The sequence below is a fragment of the Galleria mellonella genome, unplaced genomic scaffold (genome assembly GCF_026898425.1).
Source record: "Galleria mellonella isolate WM207_F2 unplaced genomic scaffold, CSIRO_AGI_GalMel_v1 utg57, whole genome shotgun sequence".
In the NCBI taxonomy this organism is placed as follows: Eukaryota; Metazoa; Arthropoda; class Insecta; order Lepidoptera; family Pyralidae; genus Galleria; species Galleria mellonella.
The window spans coordinates 6,766,436-6,789,053 of record NW_026442119.1 but is presented as its reverse complement, the minus strand read 5'-3'; the positions used below and the strand labels follow the sequence as shown (position 1 = coordinate 6,789,053).

Sequence of the window (22,618 nt, the reverse complement as noted above, 5' to 3'; positions counted from 1 at the left end):
TTTTTTATCATTCGTTCTTTTCTTATAAAATCGACGAAGAAAAGTTGCCAAGTTATTTTGTTTTGTTCTACAAAGAGTAGATAATGTAGGTAGTATGTATGTAGTAGGTATAATTGCATAATTGACTCACGATTAAATATTTAATATTAATTAATTATATTTAATAATAACAGCTAGCTAGCGTCTTTTGGTTGCGGTTTTAAATAATATAATGCAGTGAAGTTGTTGCAGTAAACAAGGGCCTTGTAAACTTCTAAAAGCTTGAACACTACTGCGTTGTTACTTCTCTTGTTGCCTGCATCGTAGGTAGGCACACATAGAAGTTTATAAGCCACCTAAATTTTCCTTTTACAAAATTCCATGAATACATTAGAGCAGACTATCTGTGCCGAAAACTTTGTTCATTTAGACTTTTTTTTTTATAATATTTATTTATACTGGTTCCTTTTAAATTTGAAATATGACATCATTATGAGAATATTAGACTGGCACGATGAGTAAAGTTGTACGTGATGCCTCTAAAAACAAAATGTGGAAAATTACTGACTTCTATGTATATCGAATCATTATTTAAACTATGTGTTTATATCTATACTAAAATAAAAGTACAATGCCAAACTAGATACAGAAATACGAGTATGAATAAAAAGTGTATTCAATTATAGGTTTGTTCAAACTTATTATTTACTATCTCGTGCATACTTAAGTCTTCGTGCACTGTCGATGTAATAATTCTTTGGAATTGTATGCCTGTATATAGCTCCATAGAAATCATTATCTACAAAATTATCTATAAGAATTGTATTTTGAAAATATTAAATATAAAAATCGTAAAAAAATGGATGAAATAAATGTATGCTTGAATTCAATCAATGTACGTATATTAAGAATAAGTAGATTTTATTCCACATTATTGTATAGAAAACTTACCAAAATTGATGCATAATTAGGGAGGCTATCTCGTTATACTATATATACATGGAAAATATTTTAGAATTGAGATCTTTCTTATTTTTAAACTCAGTACGAAACTAAAATATATTCAAATGTCATCATCTTTCTTTGTAATCAGGATTACTACATAATACTCAGAATTTATCATTGGCAACAAAAAGTCAAACATGGTAAGACATTTTGATTGACGTACGCTGGAGCGATGATGTATGAAGATCGTTAAACAACTGTCATACTTGTGGCATTTCTACTGGATTTCCAGGATTTCCTGATTATTAAGAAATAGTGCCGTGTGCAATTTATTAAAATTAAACATCAATTCTTTATGTTATATCTGCCGCGCAGTCCCAACAATGACTTAGGAATATTTATTGCCTACAACTGCTACATTTGCTTAACTTTCGTTTATTTAGCATTCAGTGTTTGTTTTATTTCAATCTGTTCATAAATATATCATTCATAAAAAAGAGATACCAGTCTTTAGATTGGTATATCTTTCTGGTGATTCTTTAGAATCACATATAAAATGCTATAAAATAACTAATCGGTTGATATGACTGGAACTCTATGAAGGCAAAAAAAATCTATGATATAATTATAGAAATATATACTCGTAATATAGCTTTGGTCAATCCAGTTCAAACTAAAGACATATGTTTCTTGAATCGGTACTTAAATCCATTAGATTTTTACAATTATTAAAATCGGCTTTCATTTTTCGTTTACTTATAATAAAGCATTGAAATCGAAATTATATCTTACAGTCACAAAGTGTTCATGTTTCTATTGTTCAGACTTTTTTGCCCTTACTCTTCCTATTCATTTGTCATCTTTATTATTCCAGTCTGACAGTCTTCTTTATATCATTGAGTAACAAAAGCCTTTTTTTATTTATTTGATGGATATTTTTTGATGAGTTTACGACATGTAAATAAAAAATGAAAATTTTGGAACCTAATTTGGATAAGATTTTAACTATTTACAATTAAGCTTATATGCCGTGTAGCCTCAGCATAAAATCGGTCACATTTTTATTTTCCGTGGGTGTCACAGAGGCGACTAAGGGACCTTAATGGTCTAGGGATGGGCAGCAGAGTCTCTCTTAAAATATCACTAAAGCCTAACTGCGTTTGCCAATCCGCCTGCCAAGCATAGCAACTACTGATAAAGCCCCCCAACGGTCTATGTTCAGTCTATGTTCAGAGAAGACGGTTATAGGCTAATACGGTATGTTATGGTAATCTTATATTTACTGCTGTACCTGACGATGAAGAAAAAACGTTGGTAAATAAGAAAAATATATAGTAAAATATAAACTAACTAATCATTCCTTCAAATATACCATGATTAGCTGAATTTATGCCTACGTAGGTTGAATAATTTTTCATGGAAGGTTTCATTGCTGTGATAGGTATGAATACTTTGGTCCTTTAGGATAATAATCACCGTAATTCATCAAAATTCATTAAATTAAGACCAACGTATAAATTACAGTAACGTACGAACCTATGAGTATTTCCATTCCAGTAAATAAAATAATAATAATAAAGATTTGACTTTTTTGTTTGTAACAATCAGTTAAGTATTGTTTGAGTTTATTCACTCAAAACATATTTAACATATTTTATAAATTGTTTCACCTACGGAAATCAATATTGTCAGCGAGAACATGGGTCGTATTTTATTTATTAAATACTGTGCTAAGTCGGAGCAAGTCACTAATTTTACATATAATTAAGTATTTGAATGGAAAGGGAGAGATTCCTGGTACACAATAAATACTAACGTGCAATGTAAGTCAAGCTCTTCCTTGGTCTTCGGCAGGCCGACAGGTGTCCGTGGAATTAACTCGACGCACACCTTCAATTCCCCAGCATCACAATTTTCATCGCTGAGCTGGGCGCCTCCACCACCTGCGACACGTGATTTGCAATTCTGAAGTGAAACATTCTATAATGTCGTAGTGAATGTGTGTTAGATATGCAACGCTTATATTGCGGCTGTATATGTGATTCGGTAACGGTTCGCATTATTGCGACCGGTGTGTACAAATATTCGACATATGCTACGAGACAAACTTTTTGTATCCGCGCGAAGTTAAAATTGCAAGGATTTCGTTGACGGTAAGTTGCTACGCATCGTAGAACATTTTAGCGACACAGAGTGACCATAATTATAATACATTGGGGTATAAAGGGTATATTACATTGCACAAATATATGCCATAGTATATAGTACACATGTTTATTTATCTGTTCTTTATTTAATCAGTTATTAGTTAACTTTAAAACAAAATATGAAAAGAATTAATTAAATGTAACAAAATATTTTGCAGATATTTAGTAGATTTAATAAAAAGATCTAAAATAAATGCTTAGGGCTGTCATATTTATTGCATAAAGTTTTCAGGACGTTGTTACAGCTACTACGCAGTCGATGTACACGTAACAGGAGTCGTTTGCACTTGATTGCATAGAAGTCAGTTGCAGATACTTCAGCAAACATTGTGGCTGCACTACAGAAATGTGGCAACCGTAACAATATTCTGAAAACTGTATTGACACGCAGAACGCTGCGCTGTATGCCCCCTGTATATAGTCAACTCAGAGACTGCTCAAATAGAAAGATTGTCAATATGCCTTAAATAATGTTATTTTGACTTAGTAGTAATATTGAGTAATATAGCTTCTTTAGCTATGGATACCTACAATATATAAGAATGAAAATGAGTGGCTATCTGTGGCCTCTGTCTGCCCTAAAGATAAAAAGATATAATTGTAATATACTAAAAATAAAACCTTAATTTGGAGGTTTTTGTTAAGTAATTACGAGTACTTTATAGGTATATTTAAAAGATAAATAATAAAGTTTTTTTCATAACAATTATTATCGTTAAATTATAAATTACTCTAATTAATAAAGATACTGCGTGGTATAAATAAGAAAGCTAATTATAAGACCTAATATTGATACCTAAGTAACTTTATTGGAATATTTATTGATACCTACTTAAGCAATTTTCATTTCAGACGTATTAATATTGAAGTTTGCTAAATAAGGAATTAAAAAGAATTTTTATATAAATTGTAAATGATTATTCAAAAAGTGATCTTATATATTTCTAAAATGTTTATTATAGAACAAGAAAGTACCACAAGTCTATTACAACCTGAAAATGTTTTAATATTTTTCATAAGAAATAATTAAATTGTTTAAATATTTATTCAGGTCTTGCAATATAAATTCTCTTAATAGTATGAGATAAAAATCTTTTACATAAAATACTAATTCTCAAACAATTTCTGTTACTTAAAAGAAAAAAAAAATTAGAATACAAAAATATTGTAAAAAATTTATTAGATTATATATTTAATATATTACATTATATACGGATAAAATATAACAGGTAGCTTAAAGTAGTAACTGGTGATCTAAAAATATGGTATTTAGAAAGATTTTGCCTTAAATTTTCAACATTTTAAAATTAATTTTATATTCATAACTTTTCATTGTAAAACATAAAAGAATAAAGATGGAATAGAATGAAATGATTTAAAACAAATAGCGTTGATTGCACCCACTCATTGGGATTTTTTTTCAACTTTAAACATATTAAAAAAAATTCGGTGAATTTAATTAATCGCAAATTAAATTAGAAAAATCTATGTAGTTGTATACAGATACCATAAAATCTGAAAATTTTTAATTGCTATTAAAAACACAATAATAGGATTTCGTAATTTCCCGAAATAAATTTCGAAAATTAGCACCGCAAGACTTTAAAATGATCAGCTCGATTCAGTAGGATTAGATCCCGCATGTAGGCTTTCCGATGTGATTGCACACACAGTCACATAACGGAATGGATGCCATCGGATAAAGTTTTTCAACCTCCTTTTGATGCGGGTTTGAATTCTATTTATCCAGTTATTCTGAGATTTATTAATTGTCCGAACTAATATTTAGGATTCGCGAATGTATTAGTCAGGGTATAGACCCTGCATTACAATACATTTGATCAAAAACGAAGCTAGGTATTTTTAAAGTATAAAAAGAATTTAATGGATCTTTTATTATTTTTATATTACTTTAGAAAAAAAACTATACAGATAGACGTCTTGTCTGTATAATTTACCACTGTAGGTATGTACACCTATATATACATTTCACAAAAGTCGATATGTTGCAATGTTCTCAAGTGATGAGCTATAACAAAGTGGTCTGCAACTTTCCCGTAAAGAAAGTATTACTTGTATATACGTGTTATATGCCAACTTTGATGGTAATCAGTCAGATGCTGTCAAAGTCTATTAACTATAAATATATATACAGATAAAATTATACCAACAGCTATCTTCATATTACCTTTGATTGAGAACACAACACCAAAGTTCAATTTTACATAGCTAGGTATATATAACATGCAACAGCCCACCATATATTATCAAGGCACTTTCTTCACTTTGGAATCAACTTTCAGTAGCAGTAATTACAAATCGAAACGACTTCGTAACTTTCACGAAAAGAGCATAGTCCTTTTTAAAAGGCCGGCAACACACCTGCAATTCTTTCGATGTTGGTGAAATAAGCCGCTTGCGCACCTTGCTTGACCACCAAATCCTACTTGAACCATAATGAAATAAACCCTAAGTACTCCAATAAAACTATATACTTTAAAAAAGAATTCCTGTAACTCCATGCTATTTAATATATATATTTAATATATATATATATAATGAAAAAATACAAAATCTGAATTCTTAAGGCTCTAAAACTGTTTACCGTCTTATCTGAAGCATTAAGCAAGTTATTTCAGCAAATTTCCTTTAAATAGCTCCAAGGAACGATGATGAGCCTCTTTATTATGTAGGATAGCAATCAACCTTATATCACATAGGTTCGAGACTGGAGTAGGCCCATTCACGAGGCGTTAATGTTTTTCTGAATAGCTAATCTAACTGAAGGATTTAAACTTGTATTGCGACGGCCCACAACTTCGTGTTATAATATTATATTGCTTGATTATCCTCACTACAATGTTGTTACTCTTTAAATGTGAAAGGTTGTCTGACATTATGAAATAAGCTCGTAACTAAATTAAAGAAGCTGTTAACAGCGTACCGGCTTATGTTAATTCCGTTAGCAATCTATATATAAAAAATAATCCTAATAGTTTCTGCCGTAGGTAAATAGTTAATATGATGAAACAAAAATTTTTATTTATAAGGAAGGTTATTATACTTTAAAAAATTAAACATTCATGAAAATGTTAGACAATAACTTGTTTTCAACAAACGTATGTGTGTGTGTGTGTTTATTTATATATTATCTATATTTATGTATATATTAGTTGTCTTATACAAGTTACGCGCTTAGATATAGGACTAGCTTGCACTTTCACACTTTTTAGAGTTATTAATCTATTTATCTTTTGTATATGGAACGATATTTATCACACCCGATCGGTAAAGGCTTAACCTTATTTGAAAGAGAGGACGACATCTTAAAACCGTATTAACACGCATTTTTCTTATTAAATTAAATATATTTTCATATAGATACAGATATATTACTAGTCCCGGCCAATATGTAAATATTTCGGGTCTAAATAAAATTACAAAGGGACGAAGCGAAGCTTGAAGCTATTATTTACTAGTTCAGGTCAAAAGCATTCAGCCGGTCTACCTACCCACGGCTACTATAAGTATACCCCACTGTAATACTTTATGATAATCAGCATTGTTTCTGTCTTATTTTGCCATTTAGATATTATGGAAGAAAACTCTTTTTAGATATACCATATATATTACACAGGGTTAGTGGAAAAGGGTATAAGACCAATATGAAACTTGATGATTGTATTCATGAACTGAATAGCAAATATACTTATAATAACATTAACACAGTCTGAAAAACTAACTACTCATACAGAATGTAGTACGAAAATAAAAATTGACTTATAATATTTTCGTCTATATATTATAACACAACTGGTTTATGTTTATTTAACTAAATATTCAGTATTTTTTATTAATTGAAATTTATTATTATATAATTTAAATAATATTTAATTGTATCATAATTGTATTTTTCGCCTTTATTATAATAAAATCATTAAAGATTTTTTTTTTAATTTAAATATATTTGTATGTCTACATCGCTTACGGCAATTAAACAGGTGCCAAACGTAGTATTACATGGCCTTCATTAATAATTTTAAAACTGTTTAATGATTATTAATTTGTAATTAATTGATAATTTAAAACATTCATTTCATTTTAATTTTTTTAAAAAAAAATTAAATATATATTCAAGTAATTACTGTACTCATATCATATAAACTGATATCTTCCACGCCACGTTGGAGTTTGTGCTTTTATCATTTTAGCTTTCGTTTTATTAGACATCCGTTTCACATTTCGATTTACAGCCACTACACCTGGCATTTCTACAATAAAGCATCTGATAGCTATTACTAATCCACGATGATTTTAGACTGACTAATTTTAATTGATTAGCAACCTGTGTAATGATAACTCTGTGATTTACGGCTATCGATAATCCTAGTAAGAATTTCCGAGTAGATACAATATAATATTTAATTCTTTAATAATATTTTTCGTGAATTAGTATTTTATACTCAAATTAATTGCGGCTTTTTATAATGATCATATACAATATTATTTTATAAATGTGATTTTTCTTACCTTTTAGCACCTTAATCTCTTAACCATAATGATGTTTGGCATAATTTTTGAAATGGAGAAAAGTACAAGATACTTCTTACATTTAGATAATCGATATATCCCGGTTAAATGGAAAAAATGCAGATAATGTCAAGTTTTTATAGAAAATCGTTGCTTTTATTAAACCATTCGTCAAATAATCACTAAGTAAACTACCAAATATTGAAATGTTTCCAATGCCCATTATAATTAAAAACTTAAATGATAAATAACAATGTTATCAGCTTTATAAAACTGTCTGCATATGTTTCAGTATGTAGCTATCTCTATAATTAATTGTGTAGAAGTATCGTGTAGATAGCCAAACTTACGTAGAAGGCTTTATTAAAAAAGTTTCTTTTACACAGTAGCTATTCAGTACATGTGTCTAAGCTTTGGTTAACAGACCATATTATTTACTTCCACTTTACGATTTCATTAATTAGATTTTGTAAGGTCATGGAATAGGTAATTGCGATTAATTTCCTTGAAAGCACTTTATTTTATGTATAAAAAATATATTAGAGCTATTTAGGAGGCAATAAAAAAATTGTTGACTATAACCTCTGAATGAGGTAGTTAGAGGCATTTATCAACTAGCATCATTTAACGAGTAGTTAATGAATGTGCATTATAAATATCTATTTACTTATTTTGTTCATGTAGAATGCACGAACAAAACAAATTAAGACGTCACAGTATCTTAAATCCCAATGCAATAAGGCCTAAATGAATGGACTAATTTCAATGTGGGTTTTTTTTTATTCTTATTTATTCATAAAAATCATTACAATTAATAATCTATTACTTGAGAATATTTGGATTAAAAACCTAATCACAATACTGGTTAAGACTCTTATCTAAAAAAAGTATTAAATAGTTTATCTATTTTCTATAACGTTTATTAAAGCCAAAATCTCGTAAATAATGTCGTCAAAAAAAGGTGAAAGAGGTTCGTTTATCGTTTTTAGCCTATAAAATATAAACATTAAATGAATACGATCGACTTTGTCTCAAGTTAAAAATGTTATTACATATGATTTCTGTCGCTGATATATAGTACATGTATATACGTCTCTTTTAACAAATAAGCGATATACTAATTTAATAAACGGGAATTTAATCAACTTACGGTGTTTGTCGTTTCCGATAATTGTCTCTACCACATCCAGAAGTCTTCTTCAAGACGAGTATGGTAGTTACTCGAACTTTTAAAAATAAACTATACATACGTCAATAAAAGAATTGAGTAGATTGACATGTAGAGGGAATAATGTGTTTAAGAGTCTCTACTCTCCTACTTAAGAGTCAGTTATAATAAATAATAGTTCGTTAAAAGTTCATTTCTTAAATTAGCTTGGTTGGGTATTAAATTTATATAAAGTGCCATGTATAGTAATATACCATATCGATTAATAAAATTACTAAGGCATACTACTAAGTATTACTTATGTACTTATATAGCAGAAGATATTAAAGAAAATATTTTTGTATAAATAAAAAGTAATTAAATGAAACTGTACCTAAACCATAATAGAATTCAGCTTATCTACCTAGGCAGGCACACTCGCCCTGTATACATGTTTAATTATAGTTACAAAGACATTTATTCAAGCTACATAATTATAAGATTTCCTCGCGTCACATAATTCTGATTGTAATGTACGAAAGCGAGTATAAGAAGGAAATCTATTGTTAAAATTCACCTTTACAACGTGGCACATTTCAAAGCTGAAAAGAATTTGCTTAATTCTTTGTAACATCGAAATGTAATACTAAAGGTATTTATTCAAGTAATATATTGTGTCAGTAGCTCTTAAATAATTAATTTATTGTATGAAATAAAGTCTAAAAAATATTATAGGCTACGGTGGCATAATTCCATGTCCTCAGGAATGGCAACGCATGAGGGATGCATTACAGTACATCCTATAATGTTAATAGTATATGAATATATTATGATTAATTTAATTTTAGTTCTTTAATGTATATAGTATATGTATAGTAATAATAATTTATAATTTAGATTTAAGTAATTTAGATCAAAATTCAATATAGCTATTAAACTAAGAAAATTAAAATGTATTCTGAAACAATCAAGAAAATGTACATACTTAAGCTCTCTATTAGTCTCAAATAATAGCTTATATGTGGCCTTGTGATCGCGGCATTGATCACCTATTTCTTCCCCATGGGTGTCGTAGGAAGCAACTAAAAGATGACGAGGGATGGGCAACAGCGTCCCTCTTAAAACGTCTCCAAAGTCTAACTGCGGTTGCCAATTCTTCTGCCAAGCGTAGCAACCCCCTAAGGGGGAGGGAGGTTTATGGTCAGCAATGGGCGGTTAAAAGCTGTTATATGATGACTTATACATGTAATGTTCTTTATGTTAGTTACTAACGTAGATGATGGTTGATCGTATATAAGATGAAGTCAAAATCATTACAAAGAAACATGACTCGAAAAATTATAACAAATGTTGAGCTTTATAACTTGGCATTTGGATGCGTCATTTTCGTAAATTTGGGAAGCTCAACATTTTTTTATTGTTTTTTTACATATGTTTGTATAAAAAAAAGAAAAGTTTCACTTGTATAAGGACGAAGATGGTAATGTTTTTGATTTCAGCATGTAGGTAATACTAATATTGTATTATACCTCTAATTAAAACCAAACAACATGTTAAAAAGAATTATAGCAATTACCAAATATACTTAAAGTACTAGTAGCACACCTAACACCAGCACGTCAAGTGTGAAGAATTATATTTTTTTTTAATCAATTATATACATTTGAAAGAATAATTATTTAGAAAGTTATTAACTGCATAGGTAGTGCAGCAGACAACTTGTACCGTCAACTATATACATATTTCTCTCATTTTTGTTTCGATCTTTTAAAGTCACGCCGTGTGATCCCAGCATAGAATACCTACAACATAGAATAGCTACCCCTTTCTTTCCCGTTGATGTCATAGGAGGATTGGGCAGCAGTGTCCGTCTTAAATCATCACCAAAGCTTAACTAGGGTTGCTAATTCGCCTGTCAAGCGTGGTAACTACGGGCAAAACCTCCGAGGAGAAAGCTTATGTTCATCAGTAGACAATTAAGACTATATTATGATGATGATGAAAATCACTCCGGAATTCGTATTCTGTTGTTACTCTGATACTGTTTATGCCCAGCGATGATTATCATAAGTTAGGCTTTACAAATAAATAATAAAAAAAGTGTTACTAAAGATAAAATTGTAGACTACAAAGGTAGACTTCAAATACTGTAGAGTTATATATACTTTTAATTAATGCTATGCCTCCAAAAATTTCTTTTACTTCAAAGAAAATAAAAGTACCTACTAAGTATAAGAAATTTGCTATTTATGAATCATTTATTATTCTATTAAATCTTTGCATTACTTCACTCAGATACTCATATTTCTTAGTAATTTATTTTCCCTATATATAGACCTCTATTTCTTTGCGAAAATTTCATTCGTTATCTTTGTCAATATTTTTACCATGCAAGGAAATATAAATGTCTTCCACATTTATAATTCCTTGTATGGTAAAAATATTCATAAAGATTTGAATATTTGTCACTCAATTACGAATAAACAGTTGAACAAATTTTAATCAGACTAGGTATGTAGATTGATCATGTCTCGAGTAACTACAAATATACTGTACTAATTTTTACCAGCAACTTCGTCCGTATAATTGGAACATATTGACTATCTAGGATAAAAGTAACCTACGTTTTCCATCCCAAAAAGGTATTACGTGACTATCAGTTTAACCGTTAAATAAATCTCTCTTTCACATTTATAATATTGATTAGTATACTCTTGTTTTATGTCCTAAACTACAATTATAACAAATCAAATAAAAAATAATAAACCGTATATGTCTGTATATATATAAATATTATCACTCCATTAATTAAAAAAATAATTTCAATGTCGGTTCAAAATTAGCGAAGATATCTAATATAAAAGTATCGTCAAAATGAGCAAGAAAATCAGAAAAGAAAGTGAAATTCAATAACACACTGCACTCAAGATAAATATAAACATGTAAGTACATAATATTGAACAATATGGAAACTTCTAAAGAATGTTATGATGGCAATAATACTTTTATGACCCTTTGATCGGAATTTCGCAAATATTCGCAATATTACTATTGTTTGATTTATTACTTTGTAGCAAATAGATTTTTTTGCCCTAACACGGTTATAAGTTTCTTATTTTAATTTGTTGGTTTTTTTTAAACTTTTTGACATTGCTAGAATGGTGTTTGAAACGAATTAGCCTGTTTCCGCTTAAGTTAAATTAATTATATAATTAAAAGCCAGATGAAGGGGTTAGGTATGAATAATTACTACTCATTAATAATCAAAATAAAGCAACACTTACCAGCTAAGTGCAGTAAGGTGTTATTAATTTAAAAACTTTCTAATGTTCGGGCTTCTGTTTGGTAACGGAGTAGAAATATAGTGAGTCGCTATCATGCTTTCATGAACTGGAAAATTTAAAAATAGAAATTAAGAAAAAGCATAAAGCAGCAATGCAAAAAAAAAGAAAAACTTAAAAGAAAACCAAATAATAACGTTATATATACTGCCAGGCAAAAGCCTCAGACTTATGTCTTCACATCTGTCTAGAGTTTGTTCGAGCTATGTTCTTCCTGCGGGTATTTCTAAATCATAAAGCCGTCTAGACTTTGGTCTACCGCGATGCCTGTATCCATCGTTTGGTGTTCAGATCGTGACGAGTTTCGTCTATCTTTCCATAGACATATGACCGGCCCTGTCCCACTTCAATTTAGCTTTAATCCTTCCAACCTTATCTATATAATCAATCATATCGCAACGTGGTGTTACTATAGAATATTTTATACAAATAAAAAATATTCAAGATAGAAAAGAGTAATGGTAGCTTTTCACTACGTGACAGACAATAGCCGACTATAATAGCTTAGTCACGTTTACCGAAGGTCGAAGTATTAATTTGGCTAAGTTGGCTGAATTAAAGATGACTTTGGCTCGAATTTGCCGGCCGATGACATCGAGTTATAACTACATATTACACGAGTAAGATTATTTGTCACCAGCTCAGTGAATTTGTCAGTTTGTTTAGACATTCAATTCCATTTATTTATTTAATTGTTAAACAGGGTTACGTTCAATAAATCAAGTCAAAGCTAATTTGTCCTGTGGCGTAACAATTTAAAGATATATAGTTGGCACAATCTCGACTAAGTTCATTTTAAACTAAAAATAAATAAATATAAATTGGAATGAAGTTAGGTATAACTTACATTTAATATTCGTGTTTTATTTAAATTATTCGTTCAGTGGACAGTATTATCTTCGTCAAGACGAATGCAACTGTAACATCTATTGTCGAAACTGTGACTGTAACTCATACTGTAACTTCAAAGAAAAAAAAAAAAAAAGGAAAAATCCCGAAATTTCCTTATTCATTTTCATTATCACTATTAATGAAAAATGGTTATTTTTAAAATTACAATCATTTATTCAAATAACGCATCCGGACCGGATCCGCTTGTAGCAGACGGACAACATATATATGTATCATTATCATCATATTTTTTGTCATTATCTACGTCCACTATTGGAAATAAGCCTCCCTCATAAACTGCCATAAGCAACGTTCCTGAGCCACTTGCATCCACTGACTCCCTACAATGCATTTCAGATCGTTACTCCATCTAGTGGGGAAGGGGGGAGGGGTCGCTCTACCCTTTTTATATATATATGTAGAATAATTAATATGCCTTGCTGTAGGCACTGCTATAAACATGTCGTCGTCTTAGAAACCTGTTATATCCTCGTTCCCGTGGGAATATCGAGCAATCCTTTGTTAGTGGATCCCTTTGTCACGAAATTAACTGATATTATTAATCAGTAAGTTTCTAATCCTCCAAATGTTGATAGATCAGTTAGTCAGAATGAGGTTTTGCACATACATATTATTATAATGGTGTAAATTACATTTCTCAATATAATTATGAAGGAAATATCTATAGTTACATGGATCTATACCAACCACGTAAATATAGTAGTTGGTATAGAATCCTTTTCTAACTCGTATCTAGCAATATGTTTTTAGGGGTTGTTGCAGTTGTGATATAGATAGGTGATTCCAAATTGGCTAATAAAATTTCATGTAATATCGTATATTTATTTTTTAAGAACTTTTCCTTTGAAGAAGGCCGAATCCTATGCCGTAAGTTTACATTTTTATTCGATAATAATAAGAGTAAAATGTAACCTATTTATTAATCTAGGATATGGTCAAATCCATATGTCTAAATATGATTGAATAACAAAGTTCAAGTATTTAACTATATATTATGGGCATTTGTTAAAAACAACTCATTAACAAATGCCCATAATATCATAGTCTTAGATTATTGTAGCAGGAATATATTATTACATCAGCCCATAACTGTCCACTGTTAAAGTTGCCGCACTTGATAGGCTAATTGGCAACTGCAGTTAGGCTATTGGTGATGTTTTAAGATGGATGCTGCTGCCTATCCCTCAACCTTTAAGTTAAGTTAAACTTAGTCGCCTCTTACAACATCCACGGAATTATAATATTAGTACTACTTAGTAGGCTCGAGTGTATACACTCGATTAAATTACCATATAAAATTTATGTACACTTAATTTCCATTTCATGTGTTGACGTAGCACCACACATGTAAATAATGTACTGCACGCTTAGCGTAAGTTTATTATGCGTAACGAAGTTGTAGACGATACGAGTACGTGACGAGTCATTTGGTCACAGCCAATGGTGCGAGGCAATGATAATTTGATATCTAGTACTGAGTATTTATTTCCAATACATTAAATTCATTGCAGCTTGTTTTTTTTTTTTTAAATTAGGAATTCTTTAATGGTGGCCAACGACGTAAGAAATATACTATACATTTTTGTTATATGAACATGGCCTATCTGTGTGTAAAATTTAATTCAAATCCGCAATTGTTACTCAATTACGGAAATATATTTAATATTAAAATAATTTACAAACTTTCCTATTGATAATATTATTACACAAATTTGTAATAACGGCTTTAATTAATAAATAGTAGAACTATACATTCTTAATTAAATTGCCAATCAACTACTAACCGATTAACAATAAGTATTATACTCCTAAACAATAAAATACTAATGAATATACTTTTTAAACCGATATCAATAGTAATAAATGAAAATAACCGTGTAGGTCCGGTATAGAATTGACTACCACTTCCTTTCCCATGGATGTCGTAAGAAGCGACTAAGGGGCTTATGGGGAAGGGATGAGCAGCAGTGTCTCTCTTAAACTATCACCAAAAGCAAAACTACTAGCAAAATCCCTGGCGACTAGTAGCAAAATCCTTCTTATGAGGAAGACTATGTTCAGCAGTGGACAGGTAACGGTTGATACAACAAATGGAAGTCCTTGATTGAACGTGCTACTGAAAAATAGTTTTTTTACTTCTATAAAATAAGAAAAATAGGTAATATATTTTTAATAAAAAAGGTAATAGATGAAACCGTCAAGCGTTATTTGGCTTTTCTTCGACGAACTAAAAACACGAATTTTGAATCAAATATTTACTAAAGCAATTTGATGTTGAAACAAAATTCTGTTATCAATTATAAGAATAAAAATCATACAAATAGTGAAGTTTATGTCCTTTATATTTAAAAAATTAATATAAAATTATGCCTTAGATTTGTCAATTAAAATCAATTGGGGCTTGACAATTTCGCGAATAAACAATTATCAAATGAAGTGCGTACCTAAAGATAATATTAATTTGTTATTGCAGCGGTATTCAATTGAATGAATAAATACCAAATACGTAGCAGATAAAGTGGCAATGTTTGCATTTAAATTATTAATATCGACATTATTGACATAACATTTGTAATATTGAGTACTATTCACCGAACACGATAACTAGGTTTTAGTGTAAGCAAAATTAATCTCCCAAAGCTGACAACCATGTTTTTATGCAATTTAGAACGAAAAATAAGCTGACGGCCTACCTACCGGAAACTAATGACCATCGTCTTGCATGATACAATCCATGCGTTGTAATTCCTGAGGACTTGGGTGTTATGCCTATGTACTCTGTAATTTCGTTGTCAAAATTGCAGTATGATATTCCCAAAGTTAACTGTCTTGAGCGCTGACTATAAATCTAGATATTACTACTAGTATTATCTGTGATATTATTGATTGAGACAGAAAACATGACTCCATAAATAACAAAATGAAATATAAATATATCTACAGACTGTAACGTTGAAAGTTCACCTAACAAAACAAATTTTTAATCATATTCATTTAAAAGAAATTGTGGTGTAATACTGTTATTATATAAAATATGATTTCATAAATTTTTGGGTTTTTAAGCGAGTTTAAAAAAGAAGAGGTTTTCTTAATTCATCTGCATGTTTATGCTATTGTATATACCTAACGAATTTTTGTATGTAGGTATATTATATTACGCAAATTGTTATTATTTATTATTTTAGCTAATTCAATAAATTATTTTTACAAAGAACAAGGTTTACTTCCGTGTTCAATTGACTACTGTTTTTTTATTACCTTTGCAATAGTATTAATTTCCTTGAATTAGTCAATTCATTGATTTATAAGTAAACATCGTTAGAAAAGAGCCACGATTTCCAGTAAGTACATAAAAGTAGCTATTCAAATGCTATTGAAATATTGCCAACAATGGGTATTTGAAATTTAAATTCAGTAACGATATTCAAAGAACCTTTTTCAGAATCTCTTTTGAATTATAACTTTAGCTATTATACACGTATTAGCTGTTTTTATCAGCTACCCGATCCTGTGGAGGGACTAGACTACTAGTAACAGGGATCAGCAACCACTTTGCATGCAATATACTGTTAAGTCGACCGTTATGTAATTCTCTGGACACTATCATGGTTGATTTTTGATGAAGTCTTCACGACGAGCCTATTGACGTTACTTCGTTTTCATCTATGTTTGGAAGTTTCTTTTTTTAATTGGATCATTGGTACGCACCTTTTTACACTTACTCATTCATGTATGTGTATATGTTTGATTTTGTACAAGCAGTTGCACACAACCATTTTACATATTTTGTTTTATAGTAATAGGTGGCCAACGTCGTTGGTGACACTAAAATTATTGATATTTAGATACTTATGTATATATATTGTTATTGTGTCTAGTGTTTGTTGAACTAAATAAAAAAAAAAAATCTATCGAGACTGATACTGAAAAAGGAAGTGGCACCCACCAGTGTAGAATAACACTGCAGACAAGGAATGAAAATATATAATTCATAAAAAAGCTTTTGTATATATTTATTAATAATAATATATTAAGCTTTTGTATATATATATAATTCATAAAAAAGCATTTGTATCAATTCACATGGAATATAATAATTGATATGAAGGACATAATGATAGATCAATGAAATAAAAATTATGATTTTAAATATAAAAAATAATCAGTACAATTTGTAAAAAATATTTTGTATTTATTAATTCCCATTCTATGACAGCCGGAGAAAAACTTTAGTTGGATATATCAGATTTTATGATAACATACTTTATATATGTTAATAAAAAAGTTGTAACGTAAAAACTAGAAAATTTAGGTGCATAATTTTATTATTATATATTTACACTAAATGAACTTTTTTCACTTTGCACACGAATTTTGAAATTTATATTTTATAGCTACTTTTTAAATTAAAAAAAATAATAAAAGTACGTCTTAATTGTGTCTGTGTTTTATAATATAACAAAAGGAATTGCCATATTGGGGTCATGGAAAACATTTCAGGCAGCTCGTTTTGAATTTATGACTACAATAGAATAGTTACATAGTTCCGAATTCTGAGCATTGTACGCGAATTGCATTGCGTCGTGAGCTTCTAAGTCGTACTATATGACCGTGGTATGCTTCAGAATGTAATGTCACGTACATATCTATGAAATAAGGACAGCACAAATTAGCACCACGTTGGCCGACAAAGTGCTATAAATTGATATTTAAATCCTTTGTTTGTTACGTAGTCTAATGATTATGTTATAATATACATTGTAAATTGTTTGTTTGTTATAAGATATAATCATCATTATCATCATATCAGCCGTTATCTGTCCACTGCTGAACATAGGCCTCCCTTATAGACTGCTATAAGCAACGGTCCTAAACCACCTGCATCCACTGGACTTCCTGCATTTTATTCCAGATTGTCATTCCATCTAGTAGGGGGTAGTCGTAGATTGCATTTGTCTGTACGGAGTCATCACTCAAAAACGTTTCTTTCCCATCGGTTATCGGCTCTTCGAGTTATGTGACCAGTCCATTGCCACTTCAGCTTGATTATCTTTCGAGCTATGTCGGTTACTTTGGATTTTCTATAAATATGCTCATTACCGATTTTATAATGCAAAGAAACTTCAAACATAGCCCTTTCCATAGCTCGATGAGTAATTTGAAGCTTTTACATACGGGCAATCCTATAAGATAAGATATAACCATTATCATCATATCAGTCTTTAATTGTCTACTGTTGAACATAAGCCTCCCCCTTAAGGGATTTTATCCGTAGTTGCTACGCTTGGCGGGTGGATTAGAAACCGAAATTAGACTTTGGAGATGTTTTAAGGGGGACACTGCCGCCTATCCCTCGTCCTTCCTTAATTGCCTCTTACAACACCAAGCGACCCGCTCCGGCTTCGCACGGGTGGAATACCGCACCGCTATGTCCCTGTATTTTAAATCTGTAATATCTTTGGAAATAATCATTTAAATTACATGCTGTAATTTAAATGATGGGCTATATATCAATATTAAATAGACTGATAATACTGAATTAGATAAAAAATAATGCTGTATTGCTTAAAATCACTTCGTAAATAAGCCATTTTTTCCCGTAAAATGTAAAGGATAAAAAATGGTTATTGTGGGTTATCCTTAAGAGATAGACATATACCATCATGGTTTTTTTTGTTGACCTTTTTAAGGTGTACAATACTGTAGTATATTATTTTGTTTTATCTCTTGGGGTTCAGCCAGCGTTTGCAATGTAAGCGTAAAAAAAATGTGTTTATTCACCACATTAGAAACCTCTAAAATTGTCAGTATTTCTTTACAATATTATGCATGTATTATACATATAAACCTTCCTCTTGAATTACTCTATCTATTGAAAGAAACTGCTTCAAAATCCGTTGCATAGTTTTAAAGATTTCAGCATACATAGGGACGGACAGACCGCGACAGCGACTTTCTTATACTATGTAGTGATAATTTACTAGAATTAATTTTATACATTTGATTGTCTTAATTAATAATATATATTTTATAACTTTATTTTGTACTACACTAGAATCATATTACTAAATAGAATAATCACTAAAGGTTTAAGTAAAGCGTTATATGTATACCTATAGTAGAATGAATAAATGCCATTTTGTGTGTTATGTATTGCATTCAATAAATTGACGAGTTTACAATCCATTGAAAAATTTATTATTAAACCCATCATTAATACATAATTTATTGAATATGTCGAGATTTTACGTAGTGGATTGTTTTATGAATATATGAGTTTGACAAGGAAAACATTGTGATCAATGGTAAGCCTGATAAATCAAAAAATACATTCCCATTAATATCTTACTCTCCTTTTTACAAAATGTAAAAAGGAGAGTAAGAATATTTATTGAGCATTATGTTAAATATAGTAGACACAAATATTTTTCATGTAGGTATGTGTATGCCACGAAAGTATTGAAAGTAGAGGTTTGGTATTAATTATTTTAGTATTTAATTCATTTTACACGATATCTATTTAGCTTGCCGTCTGTGATGGGGCAGATATACCGTGTAGGTTGGTAGGGGTCGTTATACCATGGTAATTTGTCCGAAATTTCAAAACCAAACAAAACACTATGTTTAAAAACACCAAAAACATCATAGTAAACTGATTCGTTGCTCGTGCAGCTGATCGACATAGCAATTCAGTGAGGAAACGCGGCTAGGATTCTTGGCACCCCTCCCACTCAACGAAACCTTTGACCTCTGAAGTAGGCTTGGTAATTTTATGAACAGTAACAATGTAAGTAGATAAGTATATTATTTTTACTTAGAGAACATAATTTTGGAATAACACTACATATATAGGAATTTTATTTTATTGATCATTACGTGCTATTAGACAGTAAGAATATTATATATATATATATATATATATATATATATATATATATATATATATATATATATATATATATTACATATATACTTTTATAAACAGATCTTCGTACCCAGGAGTAGGACCTTAATACATTATTAAAGTAATATTTTTATTTATTAAATTAGCTTATTGCTTGCTATTTTATACATTTGATTTCAGAAGTTGAAACACCAATTAATATACGATTTGTAAATAGCATATTAAGTTAAATATATGATTTTAAGTTAGACATTCAGAAATATTACTGTAGAAGTTGCATCCAATTTGGTGTAGTAATTAGAACAACCATATAGACAGAAAGACAAAATTTCTAAATTTTATTGTTTTGGTCTCTATTATAGTCTTATTAAGACTATATTTTTTTTATATCTGCCATGTACAAATATCGTCTATTTTATTATATTAATAAGTGACTTTGGACATCACTATTTTTATACATCCGTTTTTTGTCTGTTAGTTTACTTTGTGATTGTGTAACGTCTTATCTTAATATATAGTTATTATACGCATTTCATTATTCATATTATAAATATGGGGAAAGGTGAGCCACTAATAAATATCCACTAAGGTATTCCTTATTTATTTTCTTTTTATCTTTACTAAATTGCGTATTGCAGGAATTAATATTAATAGGTAATTACATATTATATATATTTACTGTATATAACATAGATATTTTTATCTGAGTAACTCATATTTTTATATTAGCGGTGCGCGAATCCCAATGATTTTGTTATTCGAATAATTAGTAATTATCAATTTTATAATTCGACTAATAAATTAGTAATATCCTAATTTTCATATTCAAATGATTTTACATAATGATTTTTTAGTAATTCCATCTAAACTGCTAATAATGAAAACAAAGTTCTTTCCTTGTATTTTCGTTAATAAGAGATAGCCAATAGATAACTAAACAAAGAAAACCGGTAGCAAAAATCTTATTATTTTAGCGTTCGGCTACGTTCGTTTAAAATATAAATAATAATTAATACTTTACTACTTACAGAACTGATGAGTATCCAGAATTGCAAATTTTTACTAAACATACTAAATTGGCAACACTATTGACCATTAAAAAAAAGAATATTCCAGCGATCGGATCAACTCGGCTACGTTCGTATCGATTCGTACATGAACACCTACTAAGAAATTATTTTAGCCATTAATAGAAGCGTATAGAGAATGAAATTAGTAATCGAATGATTTGGAAATAATTCGAAAAATTCGAATGAATTGCTCAGTCAAATAATTAGTACTCGTATATATATGAAAATAAAATTGAACGAAATGTCTAAGCAAGATAAGAGATCGAAACGGGTCTCCCTTGCAGAAGATCAAAGCTAAATAACACTAGTTTTACTAAAAGGTTCCTTTTGATGTTTATCAATTTCCGTGGGTGGATAGAGACACACCGTAAATGCAGCAGTAGTATGAAATGTGATATTCAGTTCCCATACCTATACAACATGTATAATATAATACGTGTAAAATTTATGACTGGAATAGTATTTAATACTGTTACTGTAATAGTAATTATGACTTTATTAATATTTGGAATTAGAAATAGATATTTTTATAATATTTTGAATCGAGTGCCCTAAGCATTTATTTTCTAAAACAATATACGTATTTCACAACAAGACTAATAGAACAAACTATTTTATCAAGCAATAGCTAAGGACATTGCAATCCAAGAAGAGCACTGAGGTTAAAGAGGGATGCCATAGAATCAGTAGAGTATCGCATCAATTTCTCCAAGTTACTTTTTTTCGTTGTCAGTCAAAAACTTACCCAGAGCCACCAAAAAAGTTAAGGGTATAAGGTTAATAATATAGAGAGTTAGTATTGCGAATTCGTCATTGACTACAATTTTGTTCGAGACTGACTTCCAATTAGATATATATAAACTGTAATAACAATAGTAGTTAGGAGCGAAGCTACCCGGATCCTGTATTTTTATGTAAAATACGTCTGAAAAGACTTATTACCATTCTTCAAAGGGACGTGCTTTTTTAGTACCATAAAAGAAATTATATTAAAATTTTCATTTAGTCACAAGATAAAATAAACAAGTATAAAGAATTGTATTTTTTTATTGACATACACTTCTATAAAATATACATTAAATATATAAAGAATTTACGTTTTATTTGATCAATTACAATTTTTACTATTACAATTTTTAATTGATATTAATATTTAATAATATTTATATTTTATTGTACACAAAAATTACATAGTTAAAGTCTATATTAAATGAAGATGTACAACAGGCGGGCTTAACTCTGTAAGAGTTCTCTTCCAGCAAACCTTGAGTGGAAAGGAGCATTAATTATCAGTGGGCTATATCTAGCATTTTACTTGGAGCACTATATTAGCTGCGGCTTTCCCTCAAAATCCTGGAATTATACAAGTAAATAAGTACTAGAAATACAACTTTATTAATCTCGTGAGCATATAAGAAAAAAAATATCAAGTTATTAACAAAATATAACTGTGGAATAAAAGCGGAGTGCTAGTTAAATAATTATAATATATTTTATCTCATACCTACGTATGTTTACTTTTAATGACTACGTACTTAAAGGAAAACAGTATGTAGTATATATTCAGTAAATAAATATTAAGA

The 22,618-nt window shown here is 29.6% G+C and overlaps 1 protein-coding gene across 1 annotated transcript in view; it reads right to left on the bottom strand.

Moving 5' to 3' along the window:
* Nucleotides 1-22,618, bottom strand: part of LOC113509607 (uncharacterized) — a 44,453-nt gene that overhangs the window by 13,192 nt on the left and 8,643 nt on the right. Inside the window, exon 2 of the mRNA XM_026892968.3 lies at nucleotides 2,741-2,867. Within this exon, the coding sequence (XP_026748769.1) occupies nucleotides 2,741-2,867 (127 nt within the window). The remainder of the gene's footprint in view (nucleotides 1-2,740; nucleotides 2,868-22,618) is intronic.